Source organism: Macrobrachium rosenbergii, chromosome 14 (genome assembly GCF_040412425.1).
Source record: "Macrobrachium rosenbergii isolate ZJJX-2024 chromosome 14, ASM4041242v1, whole genome shotgun sequence".
NCBI lineage: Eukaryota > Metazoa > Arthropoda > Malacostraca > Decapoda > Palaemonidae > Macrobrachium > Macrobrachium rosenbergii.
In genome coordinates, this window is record NC_089754.1 from 36802960 (window position 1) to 36828425 (window position 25466).

At 35.8% G+C, this 25466-nt stretch overlaps 1 protein-coding gene across 2 annotated transcripts; it reads left to right on the forward strand.

The window, feature by feature from the left end:
- Nucleotides 1-1799: 1799 nt before the first annotated feature.
- On the forward strand, nt 1800-25466 carry LOC136845934 (uncharacterized). Of its 2 annotated transcripts, none has more exons than XM_067116435.1 (8): nt 1800-1893; nt 16902-16986; nt 17371-17464; nt 18384-19406; nt 19742-20730; nt 21133-21284; nt 22738-22873; nt 24060-25466. In XM_067116435.1, the coding sequence occupies exons 2-8, from the start codon at nt 16902-16904 to the stop codon at nt 24077-24079; spliced, it is 2499 nt and encodes an 832-aa protein (XP_066972536.1). In that variant the 5' UTR covers nt 1800-1893; the 3' UTR covers nt 24080-25466. The 2 variants fall into 2 exon arrangements, with proteins under 2 accessions (XP_066972536.1, XP_066972537.1); XM_067116436.1 differs by lacking the exon at nt 1800-1893 and adding an exon at nt 1952-2228.

Here is a 25466-nt window from a genome sequence, read left to right on the forward strand (position 1 = left end):
TATATAGGACATATGTCATCAAAGTGTGTGTGTCGTATGTATTTATGCTCAAATATACGTCGATGTGTGTGTTTGTTTACCAGTGTATATATATATATATATAATTATGTATATATATATACGTATATACAATCCTGTGTGTGGGTGCAGGTTCTTGGCGTGCTGTCATGACTGACGGCAGATGTAACAAACCAACAAATGAGCTTAATATTCTATTTAATATTCAGGTCGTAAAAGATACCATAATCATAAAAAAAACCAGAGCAGCACTAAACAAAATAAAGTTAAACAAACGATTAATTCGGTAAGTTAAAATTTAAATCAAAATAAAACAAAAGGTAGCGAAAAAACCAAACATAAAGGCAACATTTCGTGCAAACTATCTGTAAAACCAATCAAGTTGATGCCTTCCAAATTTATGAAGGGAGGGGCAGCCGTCAATCACAGAAATTCAGAGCTCATATTTATCTCATTTTTACAAGTTAAAAAAAGTCTAAAAAACACACATTTTGCTTTTAGAGACTTATACTTACGTATGTATATATGTATCATCCCAAAGGGAAAACTACCAAGAGTGAGTTGTGAATTGATAATCGAGTGTCTTCATAATGAATAATAATACAGTGAATTTCCCTCGATGATAATCATTATATGGTTGTTATTATAAAAATATTATCACTTTACGATTGGCATTATCAAAACATTATCATTATACGACTGGCATTCGCACAGCATTATCATTGTACAATTGTCATTATCAAAACATTATCAGTATACGATTGTCATTATCAAAACATTACCATCATACGATTGTCATTGTCTAACCATCATTGCTGGATTTTCATTATCAAAATATCATCATACGATTGGCATATCTAAACATTATCATTATACAGTTCTCATTATCAAAACATTATCATCATACGATTAGCATTATCTAAACATTATCATTATACAACTCTCATTATCAAAACATTATCATCATATGACTAGCATTATCTAAACATCATTATACGACTGGCATTATCAAAACATTCTTCACTGGAGAGGGAAAGGAAAGTTCCGTTGTGAATGTCTAAGTTTTGTTTAAGCTCGTGTTATTAAGAATAAAATGCCTTTGATGTCTAAACAACAGCTGAAGTTACATGACAGTTCCAGATCACCGCCAGGTCAGATAAAAAACTTCTCTGGGCGTCTGGTTTTGACATTACGGCAAAGAATAAATTATTTTGTGAACTACGGCGCTTTCAAACCGTCAAAAATATTTGAATCTTTATACGTCAACGGAGATATTCAGAAAACAGCAGAGAGAGAGAGAGAGAGAAGAGAGAGAGAGAGAGATGAAATTATTATATTTTTCAAAGTCAGAAAGGGAGATCAAAACTCACCTTGTCAGACGCCGCTAGTGAGAGTCCCCAATATTCTCCTAGAAGGGCTAACTCATTTGATTAAACCAGCATAATTAGGAAAGCATTAAATAAATAAAAATAGAATACAACAGAATATATAAAAAATAAAATAAACAACAAAATGAAGCATTTCAAGGAAATAGAAATATCATGCATTTCAAAGTTAATAAAAGAGAGATCAAACTCACCCTGTCAGACGCCGCTAGTGAGTCCACAATATTCCCTTAGAAAGCCAAACGCGTTTGATTGAACCAGCATAATTAGGAAAGCACTTGAAGAAAAAAAGAATGCGTCAGAATAAAAAAAGGGGAATGAGGAAGTCCAGAAGGATGCATGCGGGTTCGTAAGTACGTACATGCACGTAGGCGTTCGTGCGTCCGTCCGTCCACAGGTATAACTATTCGGCAGGTAGAGGAGACCAGGAGTATAGCTTTGTGATCTCGCGTAGCCACTCGCTAAGGAACTGCTCAGCTCACAACACACGGTAAGAGGAAAACGAGGCGAAGAGTCAGTCTGTATTGAGCAAGAAAGGTGAATAGACAGAAACTTGAGGTTGACAGAGGATTCTTCCTCTGTCACCTATACCTACCTGTACCGGACAGTGTTTTCTCACCAACTGTGAATCAAGACTCAGACATACATTTTCTTATCGTGCTTGTGACTGTGATTCCGTTCATGGTATTTCATGTCAGTTCTTAAAGCTTTTTCATATGATGACTTTTCTGCTTTATTTTAACTTGTTGTTTGGTCTGTCTTTTGATAACTATCAGTTCAAGTGCTTTGTGTCTCGTGTGATCCTTCCCTGTGGAATAAGTGGAGGTTTGTATAATTTTGATGACGAAAACAAATATCTCACTTAATGCCAGTGTATGTTGCCTGGAGTAGAGCTGAAATAGAAAAATAAATAAATCGTGCAAATCACGTAATACTTCCATATTCATTTAATGAAAATATAATATTTCTGAAAGAAACGTTGATAAAGAAATGGACCTGAATTGAACAGAAATATTCTCCCCTTCCGTTTCACTATCTCCTAGTACCCGAGGTTTTGGGGCCCTCCTTGACCCACTTGTCTCCTGCAGGTGGGCATTTGGGCAGAGAAAGGCCAGTAGTGGGCTCGTTCAGTGCCCGTAATCCACACCGGTCGTTGACTTCACGACCGGGGCGTTTCGATTCAGCCTTACGAGCTAAATCTGTCTGAGGGGTACCCAAGGGCAATCGTCCCATCGCTCATTTTTCTGGGCGTCTTCAGAAAGTTGATCCCTTTTTCTCATGGAACTTGCAAAAGGCGTGACCTTTCCTCTCCTTTCCTTTAGTTGTTTTTGTTCGTTGTCTTTTGTTATCACTGCGAGTTGGTGTCAAATTAGTATAGAATCAGTATAGCGTGATGATAAATGATTTATTGAAGTAAGAAACTTGGCAGATTGCATGTTTGTCTTTTCTTAGTTACCTGAAAGAACTAACTGTTAGAATTTGCCCTCTCCGTATGTGTGGTTGTGTAAGAATATGAAAATATTAGCACAAACATACAAACACGCTTAATACCTTTCATTGCGGAAGACGTTTTCATTTTCCTATTCTTTCTTTGGCATTTAAACGACGATGAATTTTGATGTTGTTTTAAACATCAATAATGAACAGAATTACGTACAAAGGAACTAAAGACAGTAATAACTGATACCTACCGACGTTCGCATATGAATTAAGCTGACCCTGAACTTGATATTCAAAAATCCGACCTCCAAATAGAATCGCTCGGGCCGCTGTTACTTCCTCTCCATAAGCCACAACAAACGCGGCCGGGTAGAAGATTGCAAATTAATTCGTCTGACTTCTAATTAATTTGTCCGATCTCGCCGTAATCGAGGACATTACCGCAAATAATCATCCCCTCAGATAGGTAGAAAATGAACGCGCGAATGGCAGCTTATCTGTAATGAAATCTCGAAGGCCCACCAACAGTTCTCCAGCACCCGGCGATTAAGTCTGGTTCATGAGCGAGAATCACACTTAAAGAAGAGGCTCAATGTAATACTTATCACCTTTAAGTGGTGAAGAGACTTGAACAGACAGAATTACAGTGTTGGGTTATTAGGGAAATGTAATTGAAAGTAACCAGTAGATAACATTAGAGAGAAGATTAAACATAATTGACAGATGATATTAAAGTAATCGGAATGGGAATTATCTGAGGTTTTCAATGATACCCCGAATATATGATTGCCTGACCTAAGTTAACACAGTGTCAGAGATAAATTGCCTGTTGCACTTTAAAGATTTACACCAGGCTTCTTAAGCCCTTCGACAACTGACCACACTTATTAAGGGCCACCTTTAAGTAAGGGCGCCACATTGTAATAAAACCTGTTTTATACAAACCGATCAACGTTTCCCTCCTGGTTTTTTTCTCCAAAGATTGAACTTGATATTCTTTTTACAGACTGCTCTTCCACAAAATCATCTCGTGAGACGAAAAAAAAGGGCATATTTCGTGGTCAGGTATATAATTCAACAGCCCAAAAAAGGATAAAAAAAAACACACACACACACACATGGACCCGTTTTCATAAATAACGAAAGGGGTGGGGGAATGATTTCATAACTGGATTAACCGTTAGGTTATTGCACGATCAAAGTTATTGTACACAGCAAAAAGAAAGAAAAAAAAAAAACTCGAGATGAATTGGCCGAAGGGTCAGCTCGTTTGAAAGAGGCGGTTATGATTGAGTAAGAAACCTGTATCCCGTAAAATATAGCTAAAGATGGGGAGGACAGCCACAGTCTCCATAGCCTGAAATCTCCATAAACGGATTAAAGAGGTTGATGCCTTTGGCTAGCCTCTCTCTCTCTCTCTCACCATGTTACATATATGATACTGCATTTAATATATATATATATATATATATATATATATATATATATATATATATATATATATATATATATATATACATACATACATTGGAGTTATTTTCACCCTCTCTCTCTCTCTCTCTCGACATGTAAATGATACAACATTTATATGTATATATATATATATATATATATATATATATATATATATATATATATATATATATATATATATATATATATATATATATATATATATATATATATATGTATATATATAGAGGCCTACGGGCGGTCCTACAGAATTAGTTATCTTGACCTTACCTTATATGGGGGTCGTCCAGAAATGGATTTGCTTCCTATAACGTTTCGCTTGTAAAATTTTAAACAAAAGGTAAATCTTATCTTCTGAGTTCTCTGTAAAAGAAAACTATTGCGATGGTTTTGTCTGTCCGTCCGCACTTTTTTTGTCCGCCCTCAGATCTTAAAAACTACTGGGGCTAAAGGGCTGCAAATTGGTACGTTGATCATCCACCCTCCAATCATCAAACATACCAAATTGCAGTCCACTAGGCTTAGTAGTTTTTATTTTATTTAAGGTTAAAATTAGACATAATTGTGCGTCTGGCAACGCCATAGGACAGGCCACCTGCGGGGCATGGCTGAAAGCTTCATGGGCCACGGCTTATACAGCATACACTGTACAGAAAACTCGATTGCGCCGATGAAACTTCAGCGCATTTTTTACTTGTTTTGTGTTTATCATCGCGGTGTTAATAAGATCATTAAATGGCGTTGGGTTAATACATAGATATTATTAATTTCGTAGACATATTTACCGACTGTATATACATACAGTATTGCATATACAGTATATTTAGCATATATATATTGTTATTTTCGTCCTCTCTCTCTCTCTCTCTCTCTCTCTTTTCTTTCTGATTTTATTGCATTCCATTTGCAAATGAAACCTCTCTCTCTCTCTCTCTCTCTCTCTCTCTCTCTCTCTGATTTTATTGTATTTCATTTGCAGGTGAAACCAGTCTTTAACTCTCTCTCGCTCTCACACTCTCTTTGATTTTATTGCATTTTATTTGCAGGTGAAACCAGTCTTTAGCTCTCTCTCTCTCTCTCTCTCTCTCTTTGATTTTATTGCATTTCATTTGCAGGTGAAACCAGTCTCTCTCTCTCTCTCTCTCTCTCTCTCTCTCTCTCTCTCTCTCATTGATTTTATTGCATTTCATTTGCAGGTGAAGCCAAATCTCTCTCTCTCTCTCTCTCTCTCTCTCTCTCTCTCTCTCTCTCTCTCTCTCTCTCTCTCTCTCTCTCTCTGTATTGCATTTCATTTGCAGGTGAAACCAATATCTCTCTCTCTCTCTCTCTCTCTCTTTGATTTGATTGCATCTCATTTGCAGGTGAAACCAATCTCATGTCTCTCTCTCTCTCTCTCTCTCTCTCTCTCTCTCTCTCTCTCTCTCTCTCTCTCTCTCTCTCTCCCCTTTTACTGCAGTTCAATTACAGGTTGAAACCTGACTTGATATGCCCAGCTCTAATGAACGTCATTCAGAAAGTACAAAGACCTTAACGAGTTATTTTACCTGTGAAATAAACAATTCTGAATTGGATTAGTCTCTCTTAATCAAAACCTGTGTCTATGTTCTTCTCTTTTGGCCATTATTATTATTATTATTATTATTATTATTATTATTATTATTATTATTATTACATACTCTTTTTATTATTTGCCATTAGCTATTATCTTCTATCTTCGTCCATCCTTCTCTTCGTCGTTATTAATGAAGGTTGCATTAATGATATGTTTTACTCTAATTCCTTCCTATTATTCCTTTCTCTCTTGAACATGAAAACTTGAAAATAGACCCTTATTTAACTATTAGATGTTACGCCAGTGGGGTGTGGACACACGCATCAGAGGAATGCATAATACGAAGAATTTGGATGGTAAAATATAAATGAACTCGTCTAATGAAGCCATATCTTGTAAATTCAAACAATAATAACTATTATTATTATTATTATTATTATTATTATTATTATTATTATTATTATTATTATTATTATTATTATTATTATTATTATTATTATTATTATTATTATTATTATTATTATTATTATTATTATTTCCTCGTATGGTTTTAGAGAGTGAGAGAGAATAGCTTATTAGTACCTTTCTCTATGAGGTCCTTACGTTTTTGAAGGTGTACATTTTGTTGTCGTCTCTCTCTCTCTCTCTCTCTCTCTCTCTCTCTCTCTCTCTCTCTCTCTCTCTCTCTCTCTCTCTCCTTTCCACCTCAGCAGTGACCCACAACAGTCTATTAAGGACTAGGGCCATAAATCATTACTCAGGCCAGCAGATGAATACTGAATTATTAGTGACCGCGCCCTCTTCATGTAATTCATGGATCGAACGTTGACTATTCAATCTGAGAGCTGAACGCTCTACTACTTGTGCTACGAGAGAGAGTTTAAAACTTTATCATATGTAGCTACAGATTAAACTGCTCTTTTAATCAAATAAAAGAAGAAATACAATAAAGAACAAGATAGGAATGAAACAACTTCTCAATAAGATGGTGTGACTGGATTAGCAAATTTCATTAACTAGACCTACATCCGGAATATTAACCTCGGGGAATCGTAGTAACAGAAAGTCAAAGGTCATTAAAAAAAAAAAAAAAGCTAGAAACAGACATAAAAAACAGACAAGGAAGAGTTAAAACCAACTGTAAACCACACACACGCACACAAACACACACACTCACGCACTAAACAAAAGGTTAGCACGTCGGTCTAAGGTTTACACGTTGGTTCGCCACAGCAAATTAACACTGTTTCTAAGCCAGATAGATGCAGATCCTCCGAAAAAAAAAAAAAAAAAAAAAACTGGTCTGCGAGAAAGTCTGTCCCACAATGGCTGGACTTTGCGGTATCTGAAGCGAGGTCAACGAAAAATGTTGTTCCCAGTTCTTTTTCTTCTGTTTCTTCAGCTTTCTATTGTAGCCACACACAGTTGCCCCCTAGAAGCTAGTCCTAGGCGGAATACAAATTCCGAGGAGGAGAATCTCATTAACCCTTCAGGAGCCGAAGAGAGAGAGAGAGAGAGAGAGAGAGAGAGAGAGAGAGAGAGTTGGATAGTTGCTATGACTACAGTCAAATCCAAGTTCGGAGCAAATGAGACTCGTTTTGTAACTTTACTGTTTTCTAGCTTCCGCGTATCTCGCAGTGCTTACATGCTTTTGCAATTATTTCCGTAAAAAAAGGCAGAAATCTATGAGAACGAAAATACCTATGAACGTGACTAATTGTATTTGACGACTTCTTAGTATCTAGACTATAGGTATGGTAACTCTATATACCGAAATAGATAATGAATTTATTAGTCGGCTTATTCGTGTTTAAACCTAGATTGCTTATGTTGTTCCCCGAATAATAAATCAGGGAGGTTATTTTACAAGATATTTTAAGAAACTATTTCCCATGAATGACATATTTTGAAATTAACATCTCCCCGATAACCTCTGGAAGTGCAAAAAACAATTGACGACGAAAGTGGAACGCAGACAAAATCGAATCTCCTGACTTTTCCCTGTGTTGTTGCGCGCAGATGTTGCCGTCTTAGGGGTCACTGAACAGCCGAGTCCTCTTGGTCCTGGTCCCTCATCTGGTCTCAGCAGGTACAAGTAATGATAATTCCTTTAACCCCTTCGCCCGGACCACTTCCTGCCTCACACCAGACTCGTGTTTCGGTCCCGCCCTTTCTCCCCTGGATGCCTCTTCATTATTATGGGTCTTGGTCTTGTAGGGAAGTTAGTTTTACTATGGTAAAGTCTAGGTTAATGGCTTCCTCACAGAGATCCTATTTTCAGACCTAGTATAGTTTGCCTTCGATTGTTAACCTCATTGTTCCTTGTATTACATTTAATTTTTGTTTGTTTGATCAGAAGTTAACAGTATTCTTGTCCATGATTTCCCACAGCAGGGCATTGAAAGAATTTCCTTGTAACACAGCGTTAATTAAATCATTTTTGCCATTTTGCCCGTTGCAAGATTCGGTAAAATACATTAGTTGTCGATCTCCCTTATCAGATTTTTTTTTACGTTAGTTATGCTTTAAATCCAAACATTTACTTATAAAAAGGCTTACCTTCTGCCACAGATACTTTCAAAATTTTTCCAACAGGCGTAGTATCTCACTGACTTACGTATCAACCATAATTAACTTTTGTCATTATCACGGTCGAGAAAGCTATCATTTCTTTCATTGGTTTCGCCATTACGGCCATTGCCTGCTATGGCCCTTGTGTTTTTGGTTAGTCCCCAAAAGGAAGAAATGAATTTTGAACTTAATTTCATGGCCAACATTTTTCATTTGGCACAGTCCTGAAATCATATTACCAATTTCCCGTCGCAAACCTTCGCTGCTTCTGATTAAGTCATCCGAGTACGCCGCGCACATGTAATTTTCAAGTCTTAGCGAAAGAGTTTCTGTTTCTAGACCGATATACGTCTAGCGAGGGAGTATGGTATCTAGACCGATATAACGTCTAGGGAGGGAGTATTGTATCTAGACCGATATACGTCTAGCGAGGGCGTATTGTATCTGGACCGATTTACGTCTAGCGAGGGAGTATTGTATCTAGACCGATTTACGTCTAGCGAGAGAATTTCAGTATCTACACCGACTTACGTCTAGCCGGGGCCCTTCGATAACTCTACCTTCAAGGGGCGTGGTTTGTGTCTTGAATTATTGAAGACATCCGCTGTAGCAGCGCATAACATGGAACGTGTTTCGTAATAACTTCGTGTAATATTACTCGAGCAGACGGGAAACCGTCAAGTTATGAAGTTTTCTCTAAAAAATTGTCATTTATCTATCTTTTTCTGGGTAATTTTATCTGCTCTTAAGTAAAGGGACACGTAATATAAAAGTAGTGTTTTGTATTAGTATTATTTTAATTCTTTATTTCTAAGCAATATTCTGTACAGTCGTGCCGTCGATAAATTAAAATAACAAGTTCTTAAGATTAACTTTTGATTTCACTCAAGTCTATTCTTGGTGACAGCAAGAGAGAGAGCATATAAGGAACGAGGAAGTAAAGAATGAGAACATATCTAATATAATGAAATAGTAATTGAGAGAGAGAGAGAGAGAGAGAGAGAGATTTAATGAAAAGGCAGTTCATGTACATCCTGAAACATTTAGTAATTCTTGAAGTAATTATTTCCTGGAAATATTTCAATGCGTCTCTAATATCTCTTATTTTAGTGTCACCAGATAACTGATTATTAACAAGCTAAGAGTCGTGTTAACTAAATAGTCTTATTATATGGTTTCTGTGCACATTTTGTCGTATATATATTTTTTATATATAATATATGTATATATAATATATATATGTATATATATGTATATATATATATATATATATATATATATATATATATATATATATATATATATATATAATATAATTATATATATATACACACAGAAAGAAATAATGAACCTGTCAAGTCATTCTTCCATGAATGACACTTGATAATGAACTTGTCACCTGAATTTTAACGCTTCCAAGTTTGATGTTGATACAGTACATATATATATATATATATATATATATATATATATATATATATATATATATATATATATATATATTTAATACAGACTCTTCATTCAGATAATATACATCATGAGTGAACTTTGACAGATGAGAAAACGTACTATGGGAACAAGCGTATGAACGTATCTGTAGCTGCGAACGTTTCCTGGAGACACCACCTGCTCTTGAACCAGACCTTGAGCCTGCGGTCCAATCAGGTTTGAGCTTTATCGTTAAGTTGTGCTCAAGGGCGAGTTTCCTTCTCTCTGGTCAGAGCGAACCTGTTCCGTCTTAGTCCATCGTAGCAAAAGTGTCACACTGCGGTGTTTTGACAGTGAGTATAATAAATTTGGACCAAAAATGCAGAGAAGACGAAGTAAGTTTGGGTACGACTGGATAAAAAGAAGTTTCGCCATGCGAAAAAATTATAAAAAAAGGAAGCAACTGCGAGATAGATGGATAAATCACAGGAGAAATAATAGACTTACTTGAATGAGTGCATACAAGCACATATTTTAAATGTCTTTGTTAGCTGATGGTACATTCACGGAAGTAAACATACAAACGCACATACACACACATATGCACGCACAAACACACGCTTGCTAGGCCCGTGATTCGCTGCTCGGCCTAATGCTGCCCACCAAGAAAAAAAGAGAGCATAGGACTAGCAGCTTCATCCTTAAAAGATTTGCTGATTTGGTTTTAGTTCTTACAAAGGGGATGCGTCTAGTGAAAAAATAAAACATGTTTACTGATGTTTACTGGATCAATCGAGACATCGCGTAAATATGTTTACATACCCACTCGAGGGTATGAATGAAGGCTATTACTCATAACTACTTATAAGATATTCACGTCTGAGCGTAAATGCGTATATATGACCAGTTTAAATGGTCTAATTACAGTTACAGACTTTAAACTGTTAGTTGTAAGAAACAAAAATGTTTAAGATTTGCCAATATTTTTTGTTTTATAAATTTGGAATTACAGTAACCACGATAAGGAAAGAAAAAGATCCAATTATTTTCAACCAGTTCTGAAATCAGTCACCTGTTATTTTCAGGTTTCACTGTTAACCGGAAACACCTGAATTTATTTAACAAAAAATGAACGCTTCTGAATTGCATTTCTCTACGCTATCTGAGATATGAGGATCTGGCGTAACTGATATTCACATACATACGCGCAAGCACACACGCACGCGGACACACACTCACACATATATACTGTATATATACACACATATATACAAGAGACTTTTCAAACCTTTACCCCGAAGGGAAAAGTACTGGAACCCAATTTAGTTCCTTTTCAAGGAATCGAATCGCTTTCGTGTCTGAATTTCTGTCTATATCTCCACATTCTTTTCTTCGTCTTCGCCTTCTTCTTCTTCTTCTTCTTCTTCTTGATGATGATGATTATGACGACGGTGACTTGCGGAAAACTTGTCATGAGAACCAGGCGTGGAAAGAAAGCATTTAGGTCATACGACGACTCGAGAGAGAAGAAGACAAAAATATAGTGAATTTTGCCTCCGAAATCAGTTTGTTATGAACCAACTTTAAGGACGCAGAACGAAGTTGATTAGAATAGGAATAGAGTGAAATATAAAATTTAGGCCAAAGGCCAAGTGCTGAGACATACGAGGTCATTCAGCGCTGAAAGGGAAATTGACAGTAAAAAGGTCTTGAAGGTGTAAGGAAAGCCTCGCAGTTGAGCTATAAAGCAATTGTTAGGAGAGAGTGCGAAAGTAAGATGGAATAAAGAGAATATGAACGGAAGTACAGTCAAAGAAATGAAAGGGGTTGCAGCTAGGGTCCGAGGGGAAGCTGTGAAGAACCTGAAGTAATGCCTACAGTGCACCACGCGAGGTTTGCAAATCATCGCATCTCGTGGCACATTCTCTAAAAGCCTGATTAAAATCTTTTTAAAATGTTGATGCTGTAACGCCAGGTTACTTAGTATACGAATCAATCAACTTGATAATAAAAATTGCTTTGTATTTTACAATTTTTAATCGCATAGAACGTCACAAACGTAACAATTCCATTGCAAAGTTGTGATTTTTGAAATCTCGATAAACGGGAATATGTCTGCGTAGGTCGAAGATTGGGTCGCACTATTATACCGTTTGACCTTTTCCAGAAATCACTTCATATGAATATTGGTCTTTCGATTTCCAATGTGCAGTTTATTTTTGTAAATCTTCGTAAAAAGTAGAGGCCACAGCTTGGAACAGAATTAGCATGTTGGAAAATGAGTTTTTTTTTTTTTATTCTATACGGAACTTTTTTCGTAAGACTGTATCAAACGTAAATTTTTATCATATTCAAGCATTGATAACGAAAAGTACACTGTAATGAAGTTAATAACATTATTATTATTATTATTATTATTATTATTATTATTATTATTATTATTATTATTATTATTATTATTATTATTCAGAAGGTGAACCCTATTCACATGGAACAAGCCCACAGGGGCCATTGACTCGAAGTTCTCAAGCTTCCAAAGAATATGGCGCTCATTCTAAAGAAGTAATAGAAGGTAATGAGAAATACAGAAAGAGGAGATCAGTTATTAGAAAAACGATATACACAGAAACGATTTTAATTACAATAATAAGATATGTCGAAAATATGAAGTATATTTAAATAAAAAAACGTTCAGTCATATCCTGAGTCTAATAACAGTCACATTCGCGACAATCGTGTTATTAATAATACCGGTAGTTGTAATGTTAATTCTGTATCATTTCTGGTGTACCAATCCCCATGTTTTCAAGTGTTGCTGGTAGGTAACTTAATCACCTACCTGCAGCAGGTACGCAAATTCGGCCTCTTTGATGTCCCGTGCAAGGGTGCATCACTTCGCACGGCTCCTTGGACCGTTCCGTAACGGTTTCTGGATTTATACACATTGATAAGATTCGCCGTCTCAGAACGAGCATTTGCATAAGCAGACTCTTACCTATATGTGGAGGACCCAGTGGGCGCAGAAGAGGAACTTACAGACAGACACAGGCTTACAGACTTACAGACAGACAGAGATGGAGATTGGGTGTACGCCTGAGTCACAAATTCGGTGTAGGAAATCTCTGAACTCCCAACTCTTTTCCTGAAAAGTCTCCAACCCGATGTGTAGGCCTATACGTATTTAGCCATCACAAATGTCGAACTTTTTATTGGCTTAATACGCCAGACAGACACAGACAGACAGACAGACAGACAGAGATGCAGAGTGGGTGTATGCCCAAGTCGTAAGTCCAGTGTTGGAAATCTCTGAGCTCCAAACTCTTTCCTGGAAAATCTCTAACCCGACGCACAAACGTATTTGGCAGTCACAGACTCCGAACTTTTTATTGGCTTAATTCGTCAGACGTATGCAGGTTTGATATTGCAAGGTTATCGCAGTTGCAATGAAAAATAAACCGTTGATTTACACCAATGGCAGTTTCATTCAATCGCGTTATAGCCAAATGTTCAGTAAGCTTAGTACTTCTCTGAAAATATTAAAAAGTATCTGTAAGTGTCATTCAGTTTTTCATCAGTAGAAACAAACTTTTTTCGAGATAAGATTTTAAAGGTTAAAGTTCATTTATCCTCTTCATTTTTTATAATGAAGGAAGGCTTCAACTCTTCAACTACAGTGTAATGGGCAATGAGGGAATGTTTTTTCCCCTCGGGCGACAAGAGAGGGTTCAAGTCTAATAAGAGAGAGAGAGGTTTCTGGAAAAACAGGAAAAAATAGAAGAAAGAGTTGAAGAGCTTAGATCTTGTACGAGCCAAAGCGATTAACTCGATAAATTACACGGGAGAAATTCTTAGGAATTACGAAAATGTGATAAACTATAATGATGAGACGAAGTTACTGGTTGCTGAAGTCTTCTTGTGGCTTCCATTCTGTTCTCCCTCTCTCTCTCTCTCTCTCTCTCTCTCTCTCTCTCTCTCTCTCTCTCTCTCTCTCTCTCAGTCGTCAACACACTATAAGACGTTTAGCAACACAACGAATTTCCATAACTCTCTCTCTCTCTCTCTCTCTCTCTCTCTCTCTCTCTCTCTCTCTCTCTCTCTCTCGCATTTGCTTACGAAACGTACGTGGTGTTCCTCATGGTATTACAGTTTACATTGCCTGCACCAGAATTCTGAGAATCATCAGAGAGAGAGAGAGAGAGAGAGAGAGAGAGAGAGAGGGGTATGGAAATTCATTATGTTGCTAAACGTCTTATAGTTTGTGTACAATTATATATATATATATATATATATATATATATATATATATATATATATATATATATATATATATATATATATATATATATATATATATATATATATATATATATATATATATATATATATATATATGTACACACACACACACATATATATATATATATATATATATATATATATATATATATATATATATATATATATAAGAATTCTTATTACAAAACAAAGGCTACTGATCTTTCTAAAATGGCGACCATTTTAACGTCAAACGTGTACTATATGTAAGCGTCTCTGAGCTTTGCGCTTACATCTGCAGGGAGAGAGAGAGAGAGAGATTAAGTTTTAATATCAAAAGAAAGTGGAACAGAAGAAGAACGTGATGTGGTCACAACTAATCACAGTTATCAGTTCTTTTCGTTGCCAGTAGATGGCGCTATTACCACTTCACATCCCAGGTCATAGGTCAGCATTAGAGGAAGAGCGCTTCCGATGGGTCGTTTGAGGTTAAAAGTGACCTTCTTTATTTTAACAATAGGAAGGGGGTGAATGAACTCTATTTGCGTTGATAGTAATGATAATATATATTGGAAAATCAAACGAATATAATGTATATCTATCTATACAGTATATATATGTATATAATATATATATATATTACATATATTATATATAATATATATAAATATACTTATATATATATATATTTATATTATATATATATATATATATATATATATATATCACTAGTTACATGAACAAATTTTTCTTAATAACTAAGAAAATATATGAAGTTTAATATAATTGATGTCAAATTAATCATTCCCTTCCATTAATTCGATGCACTCGTTTTTAGTTCCGAGAGAGAGAGAGAAGGGAAGCCACTGGTATACAACGGTACTTCACAGTCTAAGCTGCATAATAAGAAGTAGGAACCATATTCCAAGCTGGTCGAGATAACAGACGACGAGCCCATTTAATTCTTCAGACAATTAAAAATCTTTCGCATCGAACGGAACCAGTCGGTCAACACTTATCTAGAGTAAACAAGGCAAAAAACGAGAAGCGCCATTCATCATGCGTCCCCTGGGCGGACAAAAAGAGTGGTTGGGTGCAAGTTCACATGAAATCCCTTGTTGGCACGACAGTCGCTTTGTGTGACGCTGTTACAAGAAGAATGAAAAGAAGAAGAAGGAGGAGGAAGACGAAGAAGATAAACTCGCGATTTAAGTGACGGGAGTTATTCAGCTCTGGTGATAACGAATAAGTCTAAAATTTCCTCCATGCAGACGAACGGGCTTTCAATGCATAGTTTTCCTTATAAGACGGGATCACTTTATTAGTCTAACAGGGTATTTACTGTTTAACTTTGTGCTGCGCGGATGCATACTTCTGGAACATCTTGACGTTTGAAAGCATTTATCTGAGGGCAATACATTTAAGATACAGAAATATGCACAAGTGCACCTTAGTCTATTTGTAAACAATTTACTTAAAAGGAATATCTACGATTTACCACACTGGTCAAGACATCTGCAATGTCACTTTTCTTGATTTTTCTTCGGTAAATTCTTCGATAGAATGCCGGTTACCAAGTTAATGGCCTTTAAGGGTTCCAAGGTACCAAACTAAAAAAAAAAAAAGTAAAGAGTGGAAGAAACTTTAAAAGGAAACAATAGAAGTATTAATTAAGCATACTATAGGCTTATCACTTACCTCGAAAAAAAGGACAGATAAGTCTACGAAAATAACACGCCACAAATGGGGGATGGCTACCCAATGAGAACCTGTTTTTCGAAAGCCTTTTCTACGATACAGTTATAATGCTATGCAGCCGACATACTTTCGGCTGTTTAAAAGACCCACCTACCTACGTACCTTGTCCTATGTCAGTCATGTTGTAATATCTACTGTAGATAGGGGAAAAGAATGCAACTTGGTCTTAAATATAACTGATACGTTCGTTAGGACTGCCACTTTTTACAAGCTGTTCAGTTACATATTTGATAATAAGGACTTGACCCACATATCTAGGATTCTTCGCTTTAAGCTATTTTTCTCTGTAAGATGCATTCGTGTTTTTCTCTCTTGGTTTAATTCAGTGATACCACAATTAGTATTATTATTGTTTATGATTGTTTGTAAATTTGGACTGAAAAAAGAAAAGTTGGAATTAGACAGTAGATTTAAAAGGAAGCTAGTAATTGTACTTCAGGACAGGTATGATAGGTAATAACATTATTATTATTATTATTATTATTATTATTATTATTATTATTATTATTAATTAATTAATTAATTAATTAAAACGTGCAGAGGGCAAAGTAGATAGCTAGTAGTTTTAATTGAGAACAAGTATGCTGTATTATTATTATTATTATTATTATTATTATTATTATTATTATTATTATTATTATTATTAACAGGAAAGCAGAAGGAGCAAACTGGTTTGCCCAACATTCTTTATTTATTCAATCAATTGCGGCATGTATAAAAACAAGGCTAGCGGTGCACGGGGTTACAATATGAGCACCAAGCGGTACCTGTCACTGATCTTAGTCGTAATCGCCGTCATTAAAACCGGTTCTGTGCCGTGGGCGCCGCTGGGACGGGCAACAGCAGCAGTTCCACATAGGTTATCCTTCGCTTCCTTTTCGTCCTATTTTAGCTGGGCAACTGGCTGAAAAAACAAATCCTTACAATATGGATGTATTGCTTTTCAATGAATACGTCAATACATTAGGTCTAGTGACACTGACAGCTTCCACGTTTTGCAGATGGCAGTGAAGTGGGAGGTGGTACTGGTGACACTTGTCGCCGTTTTGGCGGGAGTTGTCATGGCTGCAATCCCTGGACCAAAAGGTAAGCCCTGGAATAAGCTACCATTTAACAGTTCAAAAGATAAGAATTTGGTTGGCCTACGAAAATTAATGTAGAAGTGACTACAAGGCTACGTTTGTCGTTTCGAGTCCTAATGTAATCCAAAGCACCTAGCCTAGGCTAACCTGATCACCCCCAATAAAAGAAATAGCCTTGGTCAACAAGCCCCTCTAGTAAAAAGCTAGCATACCTTAGCGTAAGGCCTTCAAAATCAAAAACCTAAAACTTTCTGTCATACAGATCCTTTTTTTGTAAAAGACTTGGTGTATGGAGTCTAGTTTTGTTCCCTTTTTCAAAGCTTGGCCTGACCCACCCCTGTTACACCTGAACCACTTAGTGTTGGTTTTATTCTCTCTTTGTATCTAGCTCCCCGCTATCCTGATTACATCGTTGATCCTAAAGTCATCTGCACCCAGGAAGGTGTATTTCCTCACCCAAGGAACTGCAGTTGGTTTTACAGGTGAGTTTTTAGAAGGATTCTTATTTTCATTGGTGACTTTTTGTTGATCTTACTAATACCACCACTTTTCATGCCACTGTTACACTTATTCGTAATATGTCCACTGTTGTTATTTTTAATTATATTAAAACGAGGGAAAAGTAACTGCATTAACACTAACAATTTTAATAAAAAATTATAGTCCCAGTGACTGTGTAGATAAATAACGTTTATCAAGGCGAAATGTTGCCTGATTTCGATTTGCTAATTAATGAATAAACTGATGACATTTTGTCTCAAGTAAAAGTAACTTTGGAACCTATCACCTCTCAACAGAAATGGTTCCAGTCAGTGGGTCACTTTAGCTAGATTTTTGAAACTGAGCCCTTATTTTTACCCATTCTTTCTCAGCAGCTATTGAAACTATGTAACTTACCCATTGTGTGGGATTCACTAATTATTATTTCTACGAAATTTCACTGCTCCAGATACGTCAGTACTCAAGCTATTGTAACTGAATAACGTGTCAATTTTGACGTGGCACTAACTATAGTCTCTAAACATCCGCAAAAATTTTTGCAAAGTTTCTTCTTAAACATGAAGTCACCCCTCCCACTCCAAAAATGCTTTCTGGGTTTCTGGTACACTGGTTCTTGAATTCTCATCATAACACTATAATAAACATATGCATAATATTGCTTTAATTATCATATTCATTATTTTTCCACTAGAGAAATGGCTACATATTCATTCTGCTATCTTATAGTCTACAATGCTTGAAAAGAAACATTTGCAACGCACACTGTTTTTAAATAAAAAGAACTTTTAATCAGAGAATCATCATCGAATATCAACAGTAGCATTTTTTGTGTAATGATGTTATAGTTATATTCTTAGGCATCCCACAAGAACTTGTATAGTAATTCATGCCTCTTTTCAGGTGCGTTGACCGCATGAAGGTCGGTTACTATCACATTTACTACTTTGAATGCGAACCTGGAACTGTCTTTGCTGATGAATTAGACCAGTGTGTCTTCCCTTTCCTCGCCGGCAAGCCGTGTGGCACTGATCCGGTAGTGACAACTGTCATTGTTACATCATCTACTCAGTTTGCCTTGAGTCCTGTCAACACTGTGCAGTTACCTCCAACTACTATATATAGTGCAGTCCCATCCACAATAGTTATAACAGCTCCACCAACAACTGCTATTGTTCCTGGAGTATTTACTACAACTTTTGGAGGGCAGGTTACTACTGCTATTCCTCAACCTGTGCAAAATTCCCGCACTACTGTAATTGTGGGTGCTGTTACCAGTACTGTGTACACCACAGTCAATCTAAGTCCTCTATTGCCTATAACAGTAACAAGTCAAGTTAGTTCTCTTATAGTGAAAACAGGAATTCCAACAACAGTCATAGCTCCACCGACAATATCCACAGTTATTCCAGGGCAAGTAACAACAGTACTTCCCTTCAACTCACCAACATTGACGACAGTAATTATTGGAACATCTACAGATATTGTATCATATCCTGTCTCTACAGTTACCTTGCCTCCAATAATCACCACAGGTCAAGTTCCAGCAGTGACAGTACTGACAGGTTTGCCAAAGACAGTTATTGCACTACCAACAGTCTCTACAGTTATTCCAGGACAAGTTACCACAGTGTATCCAGCAAACCAACCACAAACACTGACAACTGTGATTATTGGAACATCTACAAATATTGTATCATCTGCTGTCCCCACAGTTACCTTGCCTCCAATAATCACCACAGGCCAAGTTCCAGCAGTGACAATACTGACAGGTTTACCAAAGACAGTTATTGCATTACCAACAGTCTCTACAGTTATTCCAGGACAAGTTACTACAGTGTATCCACTAAACCAACCACAAACACTGACAACTGTGATTATTGGAACATCTACAAATATTGTATCATCTGCTGTCCCTACAGTTACCTTGCCTCCAATAATCACCACAGGGCAGCAGTTCCAGCAGGTTTGACAGTTATTGCATTACCAACAGTCTCTACAGTTATTCCAGGGTTTACAGTGTATCCACTAAACCAACCAAACACAACTGTGATTATTGAACATCTACAAATATTGTATCATCTGCAGTCTCTACAGTTACCTTGCCTCCAATAATTCCAGGACAAGTTACTGACAGGTTTACCAAAGACAGTGTACCAACAGTCCACAGTTAAACCAACAGTGTATCCACTAAAACACAACAACTGACAAATTATTGGAACATCTACAAATATTGTATCATCTGCTGTCCCTACAGTTACCTTGCCTCCAATAATCACCACAGGCCAAGTTCCAGCAGTGACAATACTGACAGGTTTACCAAAGACAGTTATTGCATTACCAACAGTCTCTACAGTTATTCCAGGACAAGTTACTACAGTGTATCCACTAAACCAACCACAAACACTGACAACTGTGATTATTGGAACATCTACAAATATTGTATCATCTGCTGTCCCTACAGTTACCTTGCCTCCAATATTTACTGAAGGTCAAGTTCCAACAGTGACAGTACTGACAGGTTTACCAACGACAGTTATTGCACTACCAACAGTCTCTACAGTTATTCCAGGACAAGTTACCATAATGTATCCACTAAAGGTAACGACTGTGATTATTGGAACATCTACGAATGTTGTGCTAGCCCCTGTTAATACAATTGCCTTGCCTCCAGTAACTATCACAAGCCTAGTTTCAACAGTCACAGTTGTAACAGGCATGGCAACAACTATCGTAGCACCACCAACAGTCTTTACTGTTATTCCAGGACAAGTCACTACAGTCTATCCAGCAAACCCTGTGGTAACTTTAACGACAGTTATAGTAAATGCTGCAACTACTGTTGTTCAAACACCAGTCAGTACTCTCCCTCTTCCACCAGTTACTGTCACTAGCCAAGTGGAGAAGACATCTGTAATCTTAGGCTTCCCATCAACTATAATTGCTGGAACTTTTAGCACTGTTGTTTCGGGGCAGACGACCACAGTCGTTCCTTTACCTGTTACTGTTGTAACCCCTACGCCTACTCTTCCACCCATCACAACAACAGCACCACCTGATCTAACGGCCCTGTGTCAGTTCGTTGGAGATGACTGCAAAACCTACAATGTCTGCCAGCCTGCAAGAGAGACACTGAATCTTTGCCGTGGATGCCATATTAAACAGGCATTTGTCACGGCCTCTGACCTTGGATGTGTTGGCGGTTTCTTGTACAATAAAGATGCTAACCGATGTCAGCCTGCACCTAGCAGTAAGTCCTTCGCAATATGTTATTTTTCATAAATGTTAAGCTTACTGCAGTATGTAAAACAAGTAACATCAGAGGGATTTGGCTAGGCTTTCATTCACTTTTGGAGTCTGAAATGAATATGACTTGACAAAAATACAAGTTCTTCATTCAGGAAAACATAGTGATTACCTGTTCACAATACCAAATGTCATTTTGTACATAGAATGAATTAGTCAGTCAGTCTTTTAACCATGCTTGCATGTCCACGTACTGCAGGTTGTGTGAGTCAGTTCGTTAGTTTTAGATTAAGCCAGCTTTGTGCTGGCACAGGCAGTAGCTCTAGGACAGCCAGCAAGGTCGGTTAAGTATGAGTACATAAACTTTCAGCACATCTCTCATAAATACACTTTCCTGTCTCCACAGACAGCTCTCTCTGTCCCGTCGGAGGATCTGTGGATGTCACCGGAACCTACAGTTTCCGGTGTAGCGCAGAAAAGACTCGCCCAGACGAGCCTTGGATAAGAAAACAGTTCTGTAATAACTACGTATTGTGTAGTCCTGGTGGCATTTTTCAGGTAAGGTGTAAGATAACCCAAAACTGACATTTCTTTCATAACTACTCCACAAGTAGACACAATGAGAATGACGATAATTATATTTCCTTGCATTTCTATGAAACTTATTTCTTAATTAATCCATGCATATATAAATATATATTATATATATACTGTATATATGTATACTGTATATATACATATTATATAGATATGTGCTAACAGTAACCTTCTTCCTTAGTTATTTGAACCATCGGCTAATTTAGTGATCGGCGGTTCGAATCCCCAAGAAGGCAGGTTATTGGTAGCATATATTTTCAGGTGATAATGCCTGCTTTTATATATATATATATATATATATATATATATATATATATATATATATATATATATATATATATATATATATATAAAGTGTATATACATTATATAAAATATATGTATACACCAAATAAATCTTAACGGCTTAGACAAAATTATTTGAAAATGAGAACAAGATTACGAACGAAGAGAATAGGCCAGGGAACTTATATTATTGATGATTGACGACCAGACGATAAGGTTTTGGTGTTTCGAAAAAGTGATCATTCATAAGTAAATAAATGAATAAATTAGAAGTTAGAGCAACAGAATGATTATTCAACATTTTAAAGGTGATGCCAGTCAACAGATGCGGTTAATATGCAGCATGCTGCAAAATACCATATTTTTTAGGAGAAATAAGTAAGACGCTACAACTCTTTCAACAGAGGCTGTTTAGTTACTTTCAAGTGACCATCAAAAAAGATCTTTTTATACATATTTATTTATTTATTTTATTTATTTATTTAATTAACCTATATTTCAGGCGTCTGCTGTTCCATTGGCGAGTTTTAGTCTTAATCAGCGATATATCTGTTGTACATATTATAAATTCCTGCTGCTAGTAGAGGCTGTCCCTCTTTGACAGAGAAAGTGCCATTCTCATTACAGATCTGGAACCTATTATCAAGTGGTGAAGTAATTTCTTTATTAAATCTGACTAATTAATCCAAGAGCCTACTTCTGCTACGAGAATGCATGTACTGTTCTCTTACTCTGAGCATTTGATAAGTTTAATTGGGCCACAAATCTTGGCATTTTTCGTGAATCGCTCTGTTACTTGAGTCTGGGTTACAGAGAAACAGGAAGAATCAAATTGCCTGTCTCAGAGACAGTCACTGAACCATATATTACAAAAAGCTTGGGAAAAAAAACGTGAATTTGTGTGCATTTCCGAAAAGTCTTTGCTTAAAGAGAAGAAATTTTTAGAGGGGACAGAAAAAGATTTTCTAACTTCAAGTAACTTTAGAAGCTTAACTTTAGACAGATTTCCACTACTTTTATAGGCCAGGAAACTCTGCTAAAAGGGACCGAAAAGGACTTTCACAATTTTTCGTAACTTTCTGCACTAATTGCTGTTTCTGAGAATGAAATTTTCCTCTTTTTTTTTCAGGGAACCAAACAATTATGCACAAACTTCTACCAGTGTTACCAGACTGATTCAGGAGGCTGGACGTCGGAGTTGAGGAACTGCATTGGGGAAAGCCTATACAGCTTCGCGGAAGACAGATGTGTCCCTAAGCCTAAACGTAAGATTATGTTTACGCGGATTGTCTCCAGGGGCGAATCTGTCCCAGCAATGCGGTGTTTGCTGTAACTCAGTGGCGTAATGAAGGAAAATGCCATCTCGTTTTCAATGTTTTTCTTGGACATATGTTTCTGTGCTCTTTAAAGCTGCCTTCAGAATCATGAATTTTAAAGAATATAATTGCCTATCATATATATACAGTATGTATATATATATGTATATATATGTGTGTACAGTATATATATATATATATATATATATATATATATATATATATATATATATATATATATATATATATATATATTATATATAATATATATATAAATATATATATATATATATATATATATATATATATATATATATTTAAAGCTGCTTTCAAAATCATAAATTTTAAAGAATATAGTTACCTATCACATATATATATATATATATATATATATATATATATATATATATATATATATATATATATATATATATATATATATTATATTTATATATATATATATATATATATATATATATATATATATATATATATATTTGTTTACCCATTCATTCCATGCATGCTTATTCCTTAATGTATTCATATTTATGTCCTGAGCCCAACAGTGCATGGCAGCTGCATCTCATTAAGATTTTGGACAGTAAATCATCATTAATTATTTTGTAATTCGTTCAGCTTTCCAGCTACTAAAGTCATTCATTTATGAAATCTGTTAACTTCTGATGTTTTAATTAGTCTATTTTCCTGTGTAAAGGATTTAATATTTCCTTATTATTCCTCATTATTCATCTGTGATCACAGAATTCATTCGTTAGTTTTTTGTGATCAAGTTATCAAATCAAAAACTTTCAGTAACTCTTGCAAATACTTTGTTATTCATGCTTCCAAAGAATTAGGTGTTCGCGTGAAAGAAGTAACATAAGGTAATAGGAAATATAGAAAGAGGAGATCAGTTCTTAGAAAAACAATTAATAACTGGATAGAAAAAATGTGAGTAAATTATTCAATAATATTTTTGTAAATAATGTATTTTTACGCAGCATCATTATATCAGTCATCACCTTGGGAAAAGACACTAGAATCGTCAGATTTCATTACATTTCCATTCGAAATCTCTTAAACCTCGTTTGTTTTTGTTTTGGTAATGGACATCGTCTTCTTCTTCTCTTTTCAGCGGAAGAATTGTGTTTCTAGTAAACCCTGCGAGAGAGAGAGGCACGACGGAGGAGGTATCAGAAGCCTGACAGTAACCAAAGGATTGGAATCTAAAGAAAAGAAATGATATTCTCTCATTAGAATGATCTGATTATTTTATATTTCTCTTTAGGTCGTACTTCTTCTTCTTCTTCTTCTTCTTCTTGTTCTTCCTCTTCTTCTTCTTCTTCATCTTCTTCTTCTTCTTCTTCTTCTTCCGAGACTTATTGTCTTTTACTCTTTATTCTTGCTGTTTCAGCTTGCAATACATTATTGTTATTTTGGCTATGATTTTGCGAAAATGGACACCCAAATCATTGTACGATACATAATATAGTTTCTTAACTCTTTCAGAATAACGAGTCTGAAAAGTTCATACGCTTAGTCAGTCTCTCTAAATTACGGTTATTTATTTTGTGTAGATTTTTTTATGAAAAAATTACTTTTAAAACATTATTAAGGTAAATTTGCTGGTTATAGGCAGTTTTTTTTTCTTTCGTCAACCAAAAATAATTATCTTATAAAAACAAGACTCTTAATAGCAAAAATACTTCGGCTGTGTTGTAGATATAAGACTGTCAAATGGTATCAGAATTATATTTCTCTCTCTCTCTCTCTCTCTCTCTCTCTCTCTCTCTCTCTCTCTCTCTCTCTCTCTCTCTCTCTCTCTCTCTCTCTCTAAAAATGTGTTAGTACCTGCTGAGTAAGCGTTATTCTAAGAAAATTGTTGTACATAACAACCGATGTGTTGGTTTTAATTTCAAGTTGCGGTTATTGTTATATTTGTTAGTTGTTTAACAATTACAGACGCACCACGTATAAAAGAAACATCCTCAGTTAAATGGAAGATTTCAGTCAATGACGCCTTTTTCATTAACTGACGGATAATCCCCTTACACGACTGACTTTGTTACTCTTAATTTATTTCTCTTTGTTATGAATTTTTTTTACACAAAAAAAACCATCTTGTTATAAACTTGTTATTTAACTAGGACTGTTGTGCTGTTAATTTTGGTTTCTGTCAGTTTATTTGTTACGTTTATTTATTTATTTATTTGCTCATAAAGAAAAAATACTCCTGTTTAAACTGGGCATCGCTGACCTTTGAAACTGTGACGTCAGGCTAATCGTCAAATAAAACTGTCCTTCAGAGCACTTGTACCATAATCATCTTGAATCATTATGATATTAATTTATGTTTATTTATTGTTCGTCTTGTCCTGTTGTCGTTCAGGCTGTACGCCAATGTTTTCTGTTATTAAGAAAAGATGTTACTTTCTCGGATTCTTCCGTTATTGTTGTCTTAGTTAGGCATCTATGATGCAACCCGAAGTGCCTGTTGCATGTTATTTATACACACTGTAATAATAAAGTGCCAATCTATTCA

Bases quoted from the DNA above. Each gene is read 5' to 3' on its own strand.
- LOC136845934 (XM_067116435.1), top strand. From the start codon at position 16,902: ATGGCAGTGAAGTGGGAGGTGGTACTGGTGACACTTGTCGCCGTTTTG. The intron at 20,731-21,132 runs GTAAGTCCTTCG...CTGTCTCCACAG, and splicing joins ATGTCAGCCTGCACCTAGCA to ACAGCTCTCTCTGTCCCGTC. The intron at 22,874-24,059 runs GTAAGATTATGT...TTCTCTTTTCAG, and splicing joins ATGTGTCCCTAAGCCTAAAC to CGGAAGAATTGTGTTTCTAG.